The sequence below is a fragment of the Rhipicephalus sanguineus genome, chromosome 1 (assembly GCF_013339695.2).
Source record: "Rhipicephalus sanguineus isolate Rsan-2018 chromosome 1, BIME_Rsan_1.4, whole genome shotgun sequence".
Taxonomy (NCBI): domain Eukaryota; kingdom Metazoa; phylum Arthropoda; class Arachnida; order Ixodida; family Ixodidae; genus Rhipicephalus; species Rhipicephalus sanguineus.
The window spans coordinates 210,756,852-210,777,147 of NC_051176.1; the positions used below are offsets into that span (position 1 = coordinate 210,756,852).

A 20,296-nucleotide genomic window follows, 5' to 3' on the forward strand; every position below is an offset into this window, starting at 1 on the left:
AGCGGTCTCCTATCAAACTAGAGCACGCGCCGGCGTGAAGCGAGCGCCGCATGCTACAGTTGGCGATGCTATATGTGGTTTTGCCTGCGTTATTATCATCATCAAGGCGCTCGAAGACCAAGAGGAAAAAGACTTCTCCTTCGCGCGAGCTGCGCCTGCGGTCGCCTCTGTAACTAAGGTTACGCGTACGGCGCGGGACTTCGCCCCAGCTTAAGAACCTGGCGAGCCAGCTCCTAAAAAACCGCACTGCTCGATTTTCAACATCGCGCACAGCAACAGCTGACAACCCCTCAACACCCCGCGCTGTGCAGCACGCGAACTGCGGTAGGTACCAAGGGAAGTACCTAAGAATGGCGGGAGACGGCGAGAGCGGAAGAACCTGCTGTTCTCCGCAAAGCTAGCTATAATCAACGCAACCGAAAGTGGAAAAAAGAATGAATTCTGACGTCGCCGTTGTGTACAGCATCCCAAGAAGCACACCGAGTGAGACATTGAAAAAGAACAAGGCCGATAGCAGGGCCAAGGCGAACCAGAGGCTTCCGGCGCCCGACGAGTACGCACAGCTGCGTACGAAGATGTTGAGGCGCTGTTTACATCGATACCTTATTTTCTCGCGTAAAACCCGCCCCTGCATATAATCTGCACCCCCAACTACAAACCGCAGAAGAAAAAAAACTTTAAAAAAACGCATAATGCCGTGAAACCGCCTTCCTTGCAATATCGGGAAGCAGTGCCGTGATGCGAACTTGCGCACCGAAGTTTGCACCGTAAATACTGTAAATTCTTTAAATGTGTTATATAAGATTGTAGGATTTATCAAATTACCATTCTTTCTTTTCGTGTGTGTGTGTGTGTGTGTGTTTTGCGAGTTCGATATATGCGGGTTTGGCTGTATGTACATTCAGCCACAGACATTTTTCCCTTTTGATTCACCAATATCTATGCACGTATATACCTCTTCTCGCACGGTTCGCCGCGAAGGATCCCGTCAATGAGCCACGAACTGCATGAAACCTATTCATCGACATAATTAAGAGGAGCATGATAACTGCACTAAAGAACAGCTAGCGCGCGTGCCGGCTGCTTTGTTCACTGGCGTAGGTGCTATTCAGCGCAACACTTACGTACTTCCTTAGTTTGTAAGGTCGGAGGGATGTATGAACTACATAGAGGAACTGATTAATGTTCTGTTTTATTTACAGATATAGACAGCTTCACAATGAGTGAGTACAAAAACAGCCATTCCTTTGCGTTTCATTGAACATGTACGCCCCTTCCTTGCGCGTAATAAATAACTGGACCAAACATTTCAGCTGTCGATCCGAACAGTTGCACATCCGAAGGTGAGTATAGAGTTTGAAAGCCTCCAATATAGACATCGCAGCTTCTCCTGCATGTTTTACTTCTGCCAGGATGCGAAGGGTCTCATGCCACACTCAACACGAGACTGGGAGAGTACGAAGACAGCAGCCCGTGGTTGGCAACGAAGTAACCACAGGAAGCAACCTTGAACTGAATGTTATAGACGTTCTTTCGATGTGGATGTGATGCGAAAATAAGTGCTAAAAGTGAAGAATAAATGTTATTTCAAACTTATAAAGTGCTATGGTTATCGCGGCTTCTGCATGTTTCATTGTTCACGTTATATTTTTGGCCAATAAAACATTCCAAGACATGTTGTTAGGCTGCACTGAACGGCCCCGCAACACCGCAACGAGAACATGTGGTAAATTAAAGCACAGCGAAAGAGCAAGATATTGCCAGACAGAAAAAAAAAACGTCGCAGGCCAAGCTCAGCTCCTGCATGGGTCAGTAATGCAATGACCAGCGTTAGTCTAAAGGAAACTTCAGTTTTTCCCCAGCCTTTGTTTGTGTGTGTGTTTCTTTAGAGTGGATATACTTGTAGAGGGAGCAGAAGCTAGGCGGCACCCTTTAAATGAAACTCTCTGAGACAGACATTAAGATAACTGTTCTGTGTTCCATTAAATTCTGAAGTTTTACGTGCCAAAACCACAATACAGTTACAAGGTAGGCGTAGTGAACGACTCCGGGCACAGGCGTATCTACCAGGGGGCAAGGGGGGCGTAGCGCCCCCCCCCCCCCCCAATTTTCAACAGTGGTCACTGTCGGTTACGCACTAGGATACCAACAACTAAGGCGAAGTTTTCATTCAACACAGCAATCACCGTAATTATATAATGAAATTTGTCCCACGCTTCTGCTGTGAATATTGTCCTCCGTGTCTCACGACCACGCACTGTAGGCTCTCACGGTGCAGGCCGATAATGCGACGCTTTCGTGCATAGCGCTCCAGCACTGTAGAGGAGGCTACCGCTTAGCAGGGGCTGTATAACATTGGATCACTCTGTGTCAGTCATGCTTTTATTCTGCTCTGCATGGCCTGAAATTTACATCATCGACAATGCAAATATGGGAGGAAACTAGTAAACATTTTGCGGAGACCAATCAAATATTCTTCCTGTTTCAGGGAATTCATTTTCTTTATTGGAAAAGGAATAGCTTTGAGCTGCTTTGAGTCAATGAATGTGCAGAAGTGTTGAGTGTTTTAGTTGGGCCGAACTGGAAGAGCCAAAAAAGGTTTCCGTTTTAGTCTCCGATTAACCTGCTTCTCCTTGCTTATCATTTGGTAGCTTGCAGTGATCGCGGCGGCTTGCAACAAGGCAATAAATAAGGTAGGTGACCAGAGCACATTGGAAACCCACCTTTCAAGCTTGCCCCTCAACTTGATCTACCGGACCAGAGAGATGGTCAGTGTCAACGGTTTTCTGGACTAAGGAGACTTAATTGGTCTCGATTAATCTTGAACTGCTTTGTACAGCGCAAAATACAACTTGGACTGTAAAGAAGCGCATACGCACAGCGCTGTCTGTCTCTCTCTCTCTTTCTCTGAGCAAGGATGAGTTCACAGAGTTGTATACACGCACAAACAGCTCAACATCGTTATACTGCAACTGCAAATATTTATGATACTCACATGAATCCATCTCGCCAACTGCTATAAGTAGCCACTACAAATGTGATTGGCGGAAAGTCTTCTTGAATTACGTTCAGAATGAGACACTGCCCGGTTATTCCAAAAGAGTTTAGGTTTCGTTCAGCATAGTAATGTGCTGTTTAGTGTGTACATACACGTCATTTTAAATCCGCAAGATTTCACAGATTTTTGACGTTGCGTAACAAGCAGGTGATTTTATGACACACCAAAAATTTTTGACAAATGGGGAAGAACCAATGGTCAAAACTATGCTGCATTGAAAATAGTATATTATCTTAATTCTTTATGTAGTCTTACATAAGTCATCATTACACGATGGATCATTTTCACCTCATTTGTTGCATCGCGTTAGGAGCAGGTGCTGTGTGCATGACCCAGAAAATTTCGACCAGTCATAAACAGCTCACAACCAACGCGGAAAGAGACAATGCAGAGATTCGAGCTTACACCGCTTGCATAGGCGTATCTAGTTATATTATTACTTGAAGGGGCCAAGCAATGTTCAGTGATGCTACCGAGGACTTCTGATTTGGAGCAATTTTTGGAGCAGCAAAATTTCCGTTTTGGAGCACTTTGGAGCAGCAAAATTTTCATCTTGGAGCACTTTGGAGCAGATAATTTTGCATCTGGGAGCACTTTGGAGCAGCGAATTTTACATCCTGGAGTGCAATACAGAAGCATATTGCATTAACATTCAAGCACCTGAGTATTATTATGGGGCTCTTATGAAGGCTAGAAATATTTCGATTCATTGCAAATCTCATGGAAAAAATCATCTCAGGGGAATAGACGTGCGCACAGGGGGGGCAGGGGGGGGGGGGCGCAAAATCTGCCCCGTACATTGACCCTTGCGATAGCAATTATATGGACTCTCTTGGCGGATTTTTGCCGTCGCCGTTGCCGTAATTTTCCGTATAAAGTCCAAATAAATAACATCACCACGCTTATTCTAGCCGCGGGTAAAAGCTCGCGAGCGCTGGCGACGAACGCGGCTGAAGCGAGATTAAACTAGCCGGCCGTCTGTCTCCGCCGCACGGACAGCGCATGAGATAACATCTTCCCGCGTGCGGGCCTGCCGTCGATTGCTCATCAAACAGAGAGGAAACGCCCCGCCCGTCTTTCGTAAGGAGCATGAAGGGACGCCAGGGGAGCGGAAGGGGGGGGGGGGCATCTTTCGAAGGGCGCAGTCGCCTGCGCGCGCGCTATCTCGAGGCATCAGGAGACAGCTCGTAAACTTGCTGTGCTCTCAACGCTTACTTCGCGTTTAGAGAACTCGGAGCAAGAAAACGCTTCAATTCCTGGAGGGGCCATATGCCCTTAAACCAGCGTTTTGTTAAGTTACGCGAGATCGGATCCAAAAGAGTTAGCTGCTAGTCTTACTTCGTTTCACAATACAATTTTTTGGTATCACATTCATTGCTTCGCTCTCAAGCGAAACTGAGTTTTTTTAACCGTTAGCTATTGACCCCCGAAAGCGAGGGGCGGACGTGTAACATGGCGTAGCCGCTTCACTGTGGGCCGTCAGCTACGGTCCCGCTACTGACAGCTGCGCATTTGCGGCTGCTCCGACCAGGAGATATGATTTTACTAATGAGATGACATTTTTAAAAAAGCAAGCGAAAAATTCGAATTGGAACCCTAGCACGTGAGCTCGAAAGGGCAGGGCCTTTTAGGGGGTATTCACCGCAGTGATTACAAACTCGGACGTGCTGGCGGAAGGAATTACGAAAAAGCTGTTCTGGATGAAGATCCATGGATAAATTATATCTGAGGAAAAGTGTCAACGCGTTTCCACCGTTCACGTGCTCTTCCATAAACGCGAAGCAAGGAAAATTCGATATTGTCCCATATATCTACTGCGAGCGATCACAGATTTCATTCCGCGATGTTCGGAAACAGAAGTGACAGACATTTTAGCGGCACTCATGTAGTTATTACTGAACATTGCTTTCCTTACGTGCCGTGCGACGCTTGAAACGAGCTATCAGCAGCGTTTCTGGAACAGACGACGTCCGCCGATGAATCGCCGTCGCACTTTCTCGCTACCGATAGGCCTAGACGTCACGAGCCTCTGCGGAGAGCGCGTTTTGCTGTCGAGCCGACTTGCAGAACAGAAGCTGCGTCGGCACAGTGCATGGCATCGTGGCTTACTCGGAACGCACGCGCTAGCGCTATTTATTCAGCGGAATAATTCTTGGTCCGTGATTGCGACTTTATTGGCAGCCCCAAGATCGAGCTGCACATGTTCTGACGCGCCGGCGGTGCGAGTGCCGGTGATAGACGCCCCCAAACCCGAGACTTTGGTGCAGTTTGGCGCAAATTTCGTCGATATTATCAGGATGGCGCAGTAAATACAATTTGGCGCACTTTGGCGCAGTTGGCGCAGGAGTGGAATCACTGAATGTTGCAAATACAAATACGACAAATACAACGAGTATAAAGTATGTATACACTTCTAATACCACAAGTTCTTACTTTTTAAAAGAGAATTTGTGGTTGACAAGTTAACAATGATAGTAACATAATAATAGTCATAATAATAATGCGTTAAAAACGCTATTTCAACTAGGAGCAAACAAGGCCAAATATAACATACGCAAACCTGAATATGTGCAGAAAAGTGTAGCACTGATTACGAAAAAGAAAAGGTCCAGTCATTTTTACCTACATTAAAAATGCAATGATTAGTGAGCAGCTTTTAGACATTAACGAAATTTCATTGAATGATACAAAACTATATGATTGAGAAGGCCGCCATCGACGTAGTTGCATTCATTCATAAAGTTGTGTGGTTAATGAATAAAAAATGTTGCTTGTAACACTATGACACACATAACATTCGTATATATGTGTGTATATATATATATATGTCTGTCCAATGCTTTGCGTAGGTCTTCCCCCGAGCTCATGAGTGACAGTTTCTATGAGCAGGTTCTTCGCCTCAGGGATGCGGGGTATCCCTCGCATGTACTCGTTAGCGTTGCTGAAGGCCTTCTGAACCATATGGCACCGAAAAGAACCATTTCTCCGCCTTCCAAAGGTAAAGTAGCAGTTATTCCGTACATTCACGGTTTTTCACACCGTCTAAAACGTATCGGTGAACGTGCAAGCGTTAGAGTTGTTTTTTCTGCGCCAGATAAACTGCGATCTTTGTGCAGATTGACTAGCGTGTGTGCCCCCAAGAATAGTGAGTGTGATAAGAAGCATAAAACTTCTTTCGTTGACTGCGCAAAAGGCACAGTTTATAAACTGCCTTTGACTTGTGGTAGCTACTATGTTGGCCAAACTGGACGATGCCTTAATGATAGGCTCCGGGAGCATCGTTACAACGTATCCGAGATGAGAGGGGGGGGTTTTTAGATGCGCACTGTAGATCTTGCACTGTTATGACCACGTGTGACCCGTCTTACGACGAGTGTTCAGTTGTGAGCAGAAATAGAAATCGGCTAACCCGCGAGATCATTGAGGCGGAGTTAATTGATAGATTAGGTGACGCATGTGTATCACAACCGTCTATTGCTCTTTCTAGGAAAGAGTTATGTTTCTTGCGTCGGGAGATGAATTTTGTGCCGACAGCGCACACGTGATGTGTCACGGCTTTGAGCTATATATGTGGTTGCTTGGTTCCGAATAAAATACTGTTGTAAGTCAGCGCTCGTGTGTGTCAAGCCTCTTCTCTGTCTTCGTCTTTTTTTGCGCTTTCAACCTGTGTCATGCCAAACCAACAAGCCCAAACAGCTACCCTAGTCGTATATATGGTTGTCTCAATGTATACCACGTATAACTAACTATACTTCTATATTGTAATGAAACACTGAATTCTTTCTCTGTATATGAAAAATCGCTTCAAATTGAGTGCGATTCTCTCGATATACATATATATAGTATGCATTTATGTATGTTTGTATATCAATGTGGCCAATGATGTGAGGGAGGCTTGCCCCCCCCCTCTCCGCTCGCGAACTAGTTGGTACGCCAATGACTCCGGGTTAAGTTTGGGCACCTGGGGCTAAATGCTGTCACCACAACCAGGATTTTACTCTAGCGGCCTAGTGCTTCGCAGCGCAACGCAATAGTGGCCAAGCCACCAAAGTATGTGATTGTTCAGTGTGCTATCATATTTTACCTACTTCTCAATAGTTTTTCTGATCAATAAAAATGACTGTGACTATGGGAATATGAAGTGGCTGTGCATTTTGTGCTCTAGAGTCAATTGGACATCGCCGCTTTGGCCGTTTTCGCGTAGATCATCCACATACTAAAATGGCGGTCAGGTGATGTCGCGGCCGGAATCTTGGTCGGCTCTATGCACTCTCCAGTTTTCCCTCGGCAACCGGCATTCGCATCCGGGGCGCACGTCCAAATGGGCTGGTGCTCATTCTTGGGGTGCTAAAGCCTCGTTCCGTGGCACTCCGTTATGCTGAGCAAGTACCGTGACACCCTCAAAATTTGCCTGGAGGTGGTCCACAGCCAGAAGAGACGGGTTAGACCCCAGCCCCGGTATTCTGCAGCAGCAAATATGGCGGGCATGCTGGTTAAAACGCTGCACTTCCTGAAATGTGAAAAAAAGAAGGGCATCATTGTTAGTCACAGCTTCGTAATGTTAAATTACTGTGGTTCACATGCCAAATTAACTGTATTTATTCACAATCATTGATACATACATGCATACATACTGCAGTGCAATAAGCGCTATGGCAGGATCAGGTCAATAGACGATGACATACACAGCAAAATTACACACAGTGATATAAATAGGTAAGCAAATAAATAAGTAAGAAATGAATAAGATACAACTGCACACCAAAGGAGCAAATCTAATGAAACCAAGAAAGGTATAGAAAAGATTACTTGTATTATTTTAACTGTAGTGTACTAATTAAGACATAAATGTAAAGAAATTAAAGTAGACGAAAGGAAAACTTGCCGCCGGTAGGGTCCGAACCTACAACATTCGGATAACGCGTCTGATGCTTGTTTCAGCAGACTTGTTGCCTTCAGGTAGTATGCGAAGGTTTATTGGCCAGCTGTCAGCACGTAAAAAGATCACGTGCCACGTGACGCCAGCCCACAAAAAAAAAAGGTGTTCTACATCAGCCGTCATGGCTACGAGTAGCACTGGCTAACACTCCCGGGTTTATATGGACAGGAATACTTGAAAGTGGAAGGGAGGACGAACGCCACCATAGTTCAAATGGTGGAGCACTGAACGCATGTGTGATGCTCTACCACTATCCGCCATAGCGCCACTAGTACAGCGCCACTAGGGTGACTAGGCGCGCCACCGTCGAGAACTGGCTCAAGGCTATGGTAGGGCCTTTTCTCGTTCACCATGTGCCATAGTGCGTGAAACGGGAGAGGTAGGGGGGGGGGACTAGAAAAGCGAATGTACGCACAAAAGCAACAGGTGCGGCTCAATCCCCGCAACTTAGGCATACCATGTAACACATACAATGCATGTTCAATTGAAGCATTGTTTAGTACTACTAAGTAGACTGCTTCTTCTTTGCCTGAACTTTGATCACAATTGCTGAAATGTTCCAGAATGCACTACTTTGTGCAAAAGGTGAAATGTACAAAAGTCCCACTTCATCAAATAGTGAGCGTGTGTAAAAAATGGCGCAGCTGAGTGCACTAGACTTGAGAATTGTACAAGCCTTGTTTAGGTTTTAAAAGTGGCTGATCACTGGCTCATTACTCATTATTATCCATATGCTTTTGAGACATGTACCGATGAACACTCTAAGTACTAATAAAAGTAGCACACATCTCCAATCTCCAACACTGCTAAATTTAAGACTATAGTCATATATTGAGCCCTTCTCACTACCTGTTTTTTCCTTTCCTTTGGATGTTTGTAGCCAGCTTAGACAGCACTAAAGTGGCTTTCTTCAAGGGGCCCTGCAACACTTTTTCAGCATGGTGAGAAAACGCTGCTGATCGGTAGTCGATGCTCCTGAGAACATGGGTGGCTAGAATGGGGAGGTGTGAAAAGCGGCCGCGTAAACCGGTCCCCAAATTGCGCCGATGCCGCAAGGGGCGCTGTACGCAAGGGTGCGGGGAGTCGAGCAGACGACGTGCCGCGTAGCGCTGCTCATGTCTGGCAAACCTGTCTCGCACTATTTCGCTTGCAACACTTTTCTGGTTTAATCGTATATTTTTTTCTTTTCCCTTTCAGCGAGTGCAGTAAAAAAGGGCACGCTAGCATCTTCCTTTCCTTCTTTGCTGATTTTCGTGAATAATGAGCACGAGAAGAAATATATCGGAGAGAGATGCGGTGCACACCAATGAGCAAATGTCGATTGGTGTTACTTCCTCGAAAGCAAAAATTCGTTACACACACTCTGAGTATTTCAAGATAAGGTATCTGAAGCTAATGGTAACTGGAAAGTTATATTAAAAATAAGACATCGAGTAAATGAAAATGCTAAATGAGTAAGCGGTCATACTATCAGATAGATGTATTTATTTACCCTCATGGTAGTAAGCATCTACATATGAAGTAATACAAAGGATCGATCTAGACAAAATAGATTTGGAACAAAGAAGAGGGAAAGAAAAATAAACCATAGGGGTAATCTTTTCGTCATATTTATATAACAGAATACCGCATAGCAGACATCTCTTGACTATAGCCTAATGCAGTGGCGCCAAATGATAAGTTTATTAGAACACTTATTGCTACTCCTATATTTTGAAGTAGATCTACGAGGTACCTTTTTCTGTGTTTCTCTAATTGGAATATCGATGAAAGAATAAAGGGACGTGGTCTGTTGTTTCAATTAATTGCAAAGTTTGCTCAACGGGGACGCCGTGAGACCAGCATTATATGAATAATAATTCACTCCTGGAATTCGACAGCGTAACCTGGTGTAAGAAACTTCCTAATTGTCGAGATGCACAACGTTGTTTATTCCATTAATATCTTACATGTACGAAGTCGTTCAATTTATCCAGCTATAATTTGCCAATGTCGCTTTGCAAACAAGCATTTCTATACTTTAAAGCTGTCGTATAAGCCGTATCTGGTAAATTAATCATTAGAGGTCCACATAGAGATACTGAGGCTCATAAGTCCGCCATTTCATTCAGATAAAATCCGCGGTGGCCCTTTACCCTCAGCAACCCAATTTTTTGCAAATTTGCAGGTATCAGATAACAAAACATGCTCAGGAGTGTTGTATCCGTTGCCGCAGGAAGTGTTCAACATACCGAAAGAGAATCTGTAACTATGACTGCCGCTGATTTGACGGGAGTTTGCTAAAACAATAGCCAATATTTCGGAAATCAATATACAGGTGCATATATATGGTGATCAGAGGAAGACAGAAAAAGGCAACCCAATAGGGAGCGCGACTAAGCTCCTTAGGTGTATGATCAGGAAGTCAAATTGAAAAAGACCACTTAAGAGAGCGAGAGAAGATGCCTAACCCTGCCTTCTCCTTTAATACCGATGTAGCAGTTGCAACTGGATAGCTTATTGACAGGTGAGCAAGTAAATCGTGTACTGCTCATTTATACCTATCGAAATGGCATTTGTTTAGCGTCAGCAGAAAAAAAATATCACGAAATTCTAAGTGAAGGATTGAACTGAGTTTACTTGTAGAGCCAATATCTTATATTTTTACATTCAGTATATAGCAGCGTTTTTACAAATATAATCCAAGGGGTGTGCACTCGATCGCAACGAATGTGCGTCAAAGAATAAACTAGGTTTTTTAATGGAAACCTATAATGATCGTCTCTAATGCGAACTGCATATCTTTAAAAACGTTTGATCTGTTGGTATTGTGGATCTAATGAGGAAACTATGGTAATCGCGCTTCCATACCTAACACGTTCTTTTCAACAAAGGTTAGAAGTCGAAGGCACAAGCAGAAGTCTTTCCTTTCTAATAGTATTAGATCTTTCATTTTCTAAGCTGGGTTGCCAGAAAAAAAAAAACGCCGCCTTATTTTGTAATAGGGCAAACATGCATTTTTTAAATCATATATCATATCTGTATTTCTTCGCAACACAACTCTTTGGTTTCAGATTTTTCGTAGCAGCCAGGAACGAAGCACCAGCATTCAGTTTTCTTCATTTTATAAGGCATTATCACCATAGCTCACAAATGCATGACACGTGTACAATAAAGACCATGTAAATGGTGAAAAGAAAAAATGACGGCGCGTTTCCTTGCAGTGGCCTTCCAACGGGCAATCTGCGACAGCGGTGGCTGTACCTGCATGCCTTGCAGCAGCGCCCCTGGCGGCATCAGGCGCGCAGAGGGACCCTGTCGGGCAAGGGAAACGCGCTGCGCTCAGCACACCTCCCCATTCTAGCCACCTTATTATAGCGCAGCACGCGGCCTGGAATATAAAATTAATTCTCAAAGTCAGCTTGAAATCGTTCCCTTTTCTCTCGACAAATGATGCCATAAACCCAAATGACCGCGCCATCAACCCAAAGTCAACGACCATTGGTTGATTTGAGCATCGTGTGCTGCATAGTTACTGTGGCTGCCGCAGGATGTCGCCACGTGTCCGCACGATCACTCGCATTCACACTGAAAGTAAGCAGCATGTTTGAAAAAAAAAAAAGTGCTCAAGGTCATGACGCACACTGCCGGACAGACGTAGCTTCTCACCCTCTTGTCATCCCCCCCCTCTGTGTAGCTTTCAGCGCACTCGCTGGTATGAAAGGAGAGGGAAAGCGCTTAAAGCGTATGACAAATCCCTGTAACTCCACTCGCACTTGATGGATTCCAAAAATGTTTGCGGCAGTCGATTCGTGAGACAATAAACTCATTTACTGCAGCCATTCGATGATTACTTGGAAAATTGTTGCTGGGCCCCTTTCAATGTCATCAAAATGTACAAGCTCTTTAACGGTTTACAAACTGCTTGTAAGAAATAACTGCGGCAGTAATTCAGTGGCTATGGCTTGTTACTGGCCCAATTTATGGTCAGTGGCCTCGCACTGAAAGGGTCGCTACGAAAAAACACTCATGAACTGATTTAAAGGCAACTAACAATTTATGTCAGAGTGAAAGGTGAATGTTTGAGAATGTCAATGCCTAAAACGTCAGTATTATCAACAGCAGTGCTCTTCTAATCGAGAAATTAAATAAATGTAGGACACGATATGCGCCACCAGTGGGACATTTTGGAATGAGCCCGATGACGTCAAGAGTCCCGAGTACGAATAATCACTAGTGCTCAAACCCCTTATAGCTAAAAAAAAAAATAACATTCCATACATTACAAGACCTAATAAAATGCTGCTTCTGCGTTACTGTCTCATACAAGGAAAATAGAGCTTGGCATTACGAAGGAGAACAGCGCGGGCGGTTTAAAAGTTCCGTTTTCACAGGGCTGCTCTCCGCTCACGCGGTCGCATCTCAACGGTAGTTTCATTATCGCGTACTGTTGTGTGTGCTTTGCACACTCGTGAAAGTCGTTCTAACGAAAAGTTCGACAAAATTCCACGTCTCTGTTATGTTGCCAGGTGCCTGAATGGTGTGCACCGCTTAAGAAACAGCAGCTACAGCAAAGAAACCGACGTGACTTTCCAATGGGTGCCGCAAATAAACCCACGCCAAAGTGGCCGAGTGGCGTGCCTTTGCGACAGTGTGCTAAATGACCAAGAAATGTACGTGTGTGCTCGCTGCACTTTCGTGCAGAGGATTACGAGATCAACCACAACTTAAGCAAGGCTTGTAATGTGCCCTTCAGAGCAGAAACCGCACGGTCGGCTGCCGGGCAGTAAAGGCGGGCAATGTTGGGCAAGGCAAACGCTACGTCAGAAAGCCCTTTCCAGGTGGGCAATTTGAAGTGCGCTAATGCTGTCCGGACCACTGAATGTGATTTTCTTTCAAAATAAACATTTCCTTGGCACGAAACAAGCACTACGAGGTTTATGGAACGCTATTTCAGCAATCAACGCTGACTTAACATTTGCCTTCTGTGTCCCAATACATATTAAGGAATCTAGGTAGTTTAAGTTAAACAGCCCCTAAGTCACCTCAAATATTTTTTCAACCATTCCAAGTTAACACGCGCATCGTGTGCAGAATGCCGCCACGATCAACGATGCCACACATGGCAACACTAAAAGACGCGGGCGCGCCACAAATTCCAAGAAACAATCCCTTCTCCTCTCCGGGCTTTTCCGGCTTCCTGGTGATGTGTGCAACGTCAGCATGATGCATCTGTGATGTTATCGACAATCGATGCTGCGATTGGTCGAACAAGAACCTACGACATCCGGTTAGTCTGCAAGCAGCTGCCCGCGCTCGAGCGGAGGTGTTCTCGCACGGCGTGTCACTGTACGGGTCCATCATGTTGGCAATCCTTTGAAGGCACACATGCGCAACACAGGGTCCATACCGGCACGATTTGTAGGAGCCACAGGAGGAGACTACGGGGTCTGCCCCCCCCCCCTCCCCCTCCCCCCCCCCCCACCGGCGCCAGCCCGAGATATTTTTTAAGAGCTCGGCTTGGGTCCCCGTCCATTGACAACTGTCTGTTGGCCGGACGGCTTCATGGGGGTTGTTTATGCCCGCTTCTTTTTCATTTTAGGCTTTTAAAATTTGGATCATGGGCCTGTGACAAGTCAAACATTCAGTGGAGGATACCTCTCAAACGGACTTGTATGTGCAGAATATGTTGTGTTGATGAACAACTGAAGCGACCGCTTAAGCTATGACAAATCAAAAGAAGCCTTGAACAACGCAGCGACTGTTTTCAGAAAACAAAAATCTTTTTAAGAATATGAAGCATCTCCGACACAGTCAGTCAGTGAATGCTTTCACACAGACTTGCTCGTCAATAAAAAAGTGTAATTTCTTGGTTGTCTCAAATGGGTACCCTTCGACATGCCTGCATATAAAAGTGCCAAGAAAAGATGGTACGCATTTTTTATTTATGAGTAAAGAGTTTTACTACCAGTTTGGTCACCAAAGAGCAACTCAATTATTCGTCCAGAAAACAACCTTCGGCAGAACAATTCATAACTGCAGCTTCGCACAAGGCCTAGTGGTACCAAATGATATTTGCTCCCACCTGAGAATTATTTTTGGCCATCTTAAATGGAATTCACAGGCATAATTAAAGCTTCCTGTGCAAGCATTAGCCCATTCACTCCTGTCTGGTGCATGTTTTAACAAAGTAAGCAAAGCATGAGAATAAAAAAATTTGGCCAATCCCACACGTTGTGGGAATCGATTTTATTCGAAGCAGTCAGTGAATAGCAGCATATGCGTTATTTTTCACTTTGAGCCAAGCGTTACGAGGTGGATCAACGTCTTTGTGTAAATTGAAAAATAAACCTGGAATGTTCCACTATTGACCTTCTTAATGATATCGCGGTGCCGCACCTAAGAGACTAAAGGTATATTAAATTCTTTAATTAGGAAGTCAGAATTTCTCTCTCTCTTTCTCTCTCTCTCCCCCCCCGCACACACACACACATATGGAGAGAGTGAGAGAGATATGTGGAAGAGCATGTCGGGCCACCGCCCCCTCCAGGAAAATAAAAACTCTCCGCCTATGGTAGGAGCAAGGGCCGGCACAGCAACAACAGCAGTTAGCCGAGAAGCACGCAGTCGACGGAGTCGCGGCAACCGGAAGTGGACGCTATTTTCGAAGAGCGCATTGGCAATGATGTACTTTACGTGACATTGGGAGGGGCACTCAGCGAGGAGGGCAAAGCGGCTTTGGGAGAGGAGACTAGCCGACGAACGGAGGGTAGCGAAGGAAAAAGCGAAATGAGCGATCGCCACGTTTCGATCACCTCCGTTATTACGGCACCGTTTCAAAAAATTCTCACGGCTGCGTGTTTGTTGTAGACTCGTCCACAACTGCCACACCACAACTAAATTTCGACCTCTGGGTGATTTAGGGGCCCTTTAAAGCTTTACACCATCACAATGATTTTCATAGTGCACTATAGTGTTGGGGCTTAAAACACTGTGAATAACCTGCTCAGCAAAAGGCCGCTCATTTCTGTTCATGACCAGCAAACCCAGGCGCACATGTGGATGTCCCACCCAAGGCAAGCACAGCTTGAGAGGTGACTCACATTTGTTTACATGGCATGGCCCTACAAGAATTTTGCACTGAAAATGCTCTTCCTAACTTTCATGCAACCACTGCATAATTTCATGCAAAATCACATTTGTTGTTCTACAATAACATAAATCAGCCTTTCCTCACAAGCGGGACTTTAGTTTGGAGACAATGAAGGTCCTATTCCTTTTGATGGTATATACTTTATTTAAAGGGCAAATTTGCACTTGGAAGTTGAGAGCAACCATTAACTAAGGCAAAGCAATTTTCTGAAATCTCTAATACAGCGCAAACTTCAAGTGACCCAATGCAGAAATATGGGCTAGTTAGCCATTCAAGCTTTCCCGCATTCTGTCAGCATGACAGAAAGACTGGACAAGGAACACACACAAATGTCTTGTTTGTTTGTGTGTACATTTTCTATTTTTCCTTGTGTGCTGCCAGAATGCATGAAAGAACTTGTTGTTGGGCTAGTTCATAGTTCATTTAGGTATAAAATTAATCGAGCGCAAAAATGGCACATTCACACATGCACACACCAACACATTCATGCAACCAAAACACAAGAGCACTGAACACGTTTTGGTTGTGTGTGTGTGTGTGTGTGTGTGTGTGTGTGTGTGTGTGTGTGTGTGTGTGTGCGCGCGCGCGCGCGCGCGCGCGATATTTTTTCCCTCGATTAATTTTAAACCAGAATGCATGAAAGCTCAAAATAGCCCTCACCAATGATCAAAGTAAGCTCCCCCAATCGCATGGCCAACACCATGATAAAGCAGCGGAAGCCACTCAAGTTTTCAATAAAACAATGTAGCCAATTACCATGAAGAAACAGTGCGGTACATTTAGCCAGAAAATGCAAATACTATGAAATGTGCACTACAATATTTTGAGAAATGGATGTACTTGAATATTCACAACAGTCGACATAGTTACAAATGCTTGAACAAGTCATTACAAAATAAGAGCATTTCAAACAGCTGACCTTGATACCCGAGATGCTGCACAATGCCGAAGGCCAATTTGTATAGCACATCTACACCATGTCCATTACAAACTTCACTGTTGCCAAGACATCTGAAACGTGAGAACAAAAAACAGAAAAGAGGTTCTTGCATTGAGACAAAAACAATATTGTCATTTTTTACTACTGCTAATTATAGGATGGTAGGAACTGCGAAATATGCCACAAATTTAGCTACAAGCTGTATTCTTTCACACTAAATTCATCTCAATTTCTGGGCATCACACAGGCAAAGTAATCTCACAGTACCGCAAACAGTACAAGTCAGTAAGTAGTAAGTACTGCAATGTCATGTGATTTCTGGTTAGTTACATTTCATTACACATTGAGCTCTCATCTTGCTATGATATGATTTCTGAGTGGAACGACAAAACCTTATGTTTCACCCCATACAAATTTCGATACAACTAAAGTAAAGCTACGAGACATGTAACCTCAGTTTTTACGCTCATCAAGTGCAGAGACTGAGCAAACTTAAATCATATGCACAGCAAGTGCAAATACATGTACCATAATAAAGGCATCATTCCATTTTTTTTTTCTTCTCAGTGCACATGCCAGACTGTCAGAAGCCTTGCAATGTGCTTTAACCCCCACCCTCTGAACCACAGGTGAAAAAAAAAATGTAAGGAAAAACAAAAAAAAGCGTTGCACTTATAAATCTAGCGCGCACACTTTTTTCCCCCTGATCTCCTGCTAGGTTCCAGGCACATAATGTCTAGGGCTGTCTGGTGTCATGCAAAGAAGCATTTTTCATCATACAGCTGTCTTTCAAATTGTATATCAACACTAGGCTATGCAGTGGCCTTTGCAGAAATGCATTTTAGGAGGCTTCATGTATTCACAATGAGTGTAAACACTGTACGAATAGGTGACAGTTTTTTTTAATGCTGTACTGCTCAACAGTTTCAGCTACTGTACAGTTTCAACATTGTATTTTTAACCTTGGAACAACTCACCATTCATTGATTCAATCAAAGCTGAGTCATCTTTCCACTCTTTTACAAAGGCACCAGCCTTGAAGTCATCCCCAAAATTTGCTTCTTCTAGCAAGAGTTCTCTTGCATGAACACTATGAAAAACACAGCTCAGGAAATGGCACATAAAGCATCCAACAAGACACTACCTTTTGGCAAAACCTGCACCTATGATTTTCCTAGAGCCAACACATTAATAAGGCAACATGATTTATGAAAATTACAAATGTCACTTTTTCTTTTCCCCAATAACTTTGTATAATGCTGAGGCGGTGGAAACACTGAACTAAAGCAGAAAAATACCACTTCAGCCATTACGTTCTCTTAAACACTTAACAGTAAAAGGCTGCACCAGCTAGTTCCAGTTGAGACCAAACATTGTTCTAGTGGGAAAAACAGACATACACGGGCAAAGGCAGGATGCGCTCCGTCATTCTTTCTTTGCCCTTCTCTGTCATCATATGCTAGAACAGTGGTTGGAGTCCGTTTAAAAAGCTTTAATGCCTCATACCTCAACAGAATGCATGCACGTTTATTAAAAAAGCTATCCAGAAAAAAATGTGGCATAACAGTAAGATTGTTCAGCATTTGCTTATAATATTGTAACATTGTGTTCAGTAGGATACTGCATTTCAACTATACAAGTCATCAGCCTTGCTTGTGGTGGCCTCAGACTGTTACATACACAGTGGTTCTATATAAAGGCCAAACACTATTCAGCATTTGAGAAACAACTGTAAAAATATGTTTAAAAAATTTTGATCTTGCCTGCCAATATTTGCCAAATAATGTTCCCACAGAGGGGTCAGTCTCATCAACCTTTCTTGAATTCAGCACAATTGCAAGAAAAATTCCCACTCTTTAATGCAAAGTAAGGTTCTTTTTTTATTGAACACACTTGCATGCAGCCACCATGGTGGCCCAGTAGTTACAGCGCTTGTTTGCTTACCCGAAAGACCGTGGGTTCTATCCCAGCCGTGGTAGTCGCATTTTAATGGACGAGAAATGCTAGAGTCCCGCGTACTGTGTGATTTAAGTTCACGTTAAAGAACACCAGGTGGTTGAAATTATACGGAGCTCTCCACTACGGCGTCTCTCACAGCCTGAATCACTTTGGTAAGTAGAACACCATAAACCAAACCTAAACAAAACTACACTTGTACATATATGAAAAGTTTTGTGGATATATGCTGCATTTCAATTAACAATATCTGGCCTCTAATAAATTAAATTCTGGTGTTCTTACAATGTGCCAAAAGCACCCTCTGATAATGAGGCATGTTGTTACGCAAAACTGTGGATTAATTTTGATCATCTGGGTCTCTTTATTGCACACCTAAATCTCGGAACATGAGCATTTTTGCATTCTGCCTCCATCAAAATGTGGCCACAGCAACCACAAGTGGCTACTAAACTACTGCAGAAGGTGGCCTCTAATTACTTCACAACAAGAACTTGGAAATGTTGTGGTTACTTTTGTAACCAACAGTACGTTGCTTCTTCCCTACCTCTCAGCAATTAAAAAAACCAACGCAGCATACTGTTACTTGCAGCAGTAATGCTTTATTCTGAACAAAAGAGTTATTTTTTGCTGCCTCAACTTGCTTCTACTTTCTGTTGTTATTAAAGTGGCTCCATCGCATCATCAAACGGATTGCAGGTGCTTATTTTCCCCGGATATTAACTGTTTAAGCATAACTTCATAGCAAAACTGCACATAATGGGCAACCAAGCCACTCTTTTAAGTGCTCAATGCAACATCCAAGATGAAAAAGCAAAAAAAAAAGTTTACAACATTAATGCATCTGAGCAAATTACACATCCTCAAGTCGGTAGCAATATGAACACGCCGCAACTACTTCGACAGCTCTGCTATTGTATGTATATATCAGTCAAAGGATACTGGCTACTAAAGTGCTGTTCTGTACATGTCATCCATTCCAGCATATCAGCCACCGACGGACACGTTTCACTTCTGTAACAAACATCTTCAATACTTCGACTTTTCGCAAGATGGTCGTAAGCTTCAACTGCTTGCTGGCAAGCACTGCTACAAACGTTCTGAGACTTCTTCAAGGTTTTTCTGGAACAAGACAAGAAATACATAGTCTATGATGACAAGGGACATCGAGCATTTGAGAAATCTTCCTTGCGCAGCTATTACATTCGCTCAGCAACAATCAAATCTCGCAATAACTTACAGTATTGATTCCAACTTTTCCTTCTCCTGGAACAGCTCGCTTTCCACTCTACGGACGATCCGTACTCGGACATCTGGGTATTTTGCCAAGAGATCGGTGCCCGTAAGTTTCGCCGCCCAACAGTTTGCCTGTATTTCCCGCAGTGTGACGATTGCTACCAGATGAGGTCGGGCTTTTTCCATACAATCTTCCCAGGCCTCTTTCTGCTCTTTCAGCGCGCAAAATGCGAGTTTAAAGGGTTTCCGCAAATCGTAGAGACGTTCATTCAAGGTCAACTCATCCATCGTAAGTAAACTTGGACCGCAACGTCTTGTGTCGTGTCGCCGATCCGCGAACAAATCTCTGTGCAGCCTTGTGAGTCAGGGTGTAGAATAACCATTAACTATTCCTAAGCAAGAAATGGGTCATCCACGTACAAACCACATGCCGCCACACTTTCCAAACACCGCAGAGATTGGCGATGATCACAATGTCCGTAGCGCTCACCTATAAATATGAACTTACTCAGTGCTCGTTTATTTTCGAAATGAAATTAAAAAAAAGAAAGGCTATTTGGCTCTAATAATGCCTTCTTAGTGTGCGCATTGTTTAAAGTAAATTAGTCTATGCCGATATGTTGAAGGAAAGTGAAGCCGGACCTAGTACCTAGAATTCGTGCCACCAATTACCTTAATTTCGGTGGGTTTCGTCAACGTACACCTTGACTAAGTACACTGGTGCTCTTGCATTTCGTGCCCACCGAAATGTGGCCGGGAATCGAACGACCGTCCTCAAGAGAGAGAGAGAGAGAGAGAGAGAAGCAGAATGTTTAGGGAGAGAGGAGAAAAAAGGCGCTAGAAGTGTGGGCAGAATGATACGTAAAAAAAAAAAAAAAGAATAAGATGCAGGTCTTGTAACAGCTGTCAAAGAACAGTCTCGAGAGTTAATGTTAAAAAAAATAATGAAAGAAAAGAAGAAAGAAGCACTTATGGGCACAACACATGCTTTCTTGATTGAAGGATCAAAGTTTGCTGAGAACACCAATAGATTCG

At 43.9% G+C, this 20,296-nt stretch overlaps 1 protein-coding gene across 2 annotated transcripts; it reads right to left on the minus strand.

Moving 5' to 3' along the window:
- Positions 1-6,905: 6,905 nt before the first annotated feature.
- On the minus strand, positions 6,906-19,554 carry LOC119406571 (uncharacterized protein C1orf109 homolog). 2 transcript variants are annotated; one of them, XR_005186568.2, is made up of 5 exons: positions 19,266-19,554; positions 18,968-19,147; positions 17,047-17,159; positions 16,049-16,140; positions 6,906-7,568 (listed from the first exon to the last, which is right to left on the minus strand). XR_005186568.2 is itself a non-coding variant. In XM_037673311.2 (4 exons), exons 1-4 carry the CDS (start codon positions 19,547-19,549, stop codon positions 16,100-16,102), a joined length of 618 nt encoding a protein of 205 aa, XP_037529239.1. In that variant the 5' UTR covers positions 19,550-19,554; the 3' UTR covers positions 16,023-16,099. The 2 variants fall into 2 exon arrangements, 1 of the variants encoding a protein (XP_037529239.1); XM_037673311.2 differs by lacking the exon at positions 6,906-7,568 and having other exon boundaries at positions 16,023-16,140.
- Positions 19,555-20,296: the final 742 nt, after the last annotated feature.

Coding starts and splice junctions, on each gene's coding strand:
- LOC119406571 (XM_037673311.2), bottom strand. CDS start 19,549: ATGGATGAGTTGACCTTGAATGAACGTCTCTACGATTTGCGGAAACCC. Junction 19,148..19,265: donor GAAAAGTTGGAATCAATACT/GTAAGTTATTGC, acceptor GTCTTGTTCCAG/AAAAACCTTGAAGAAGTCTC. Junction 16,141..17,046: donor TTTGATTGAATCAATGAATG/GTGAGTTGTTCC, acceptor CTCACGTTTCAG/ATGTCTTGGCAACAGTGAAG.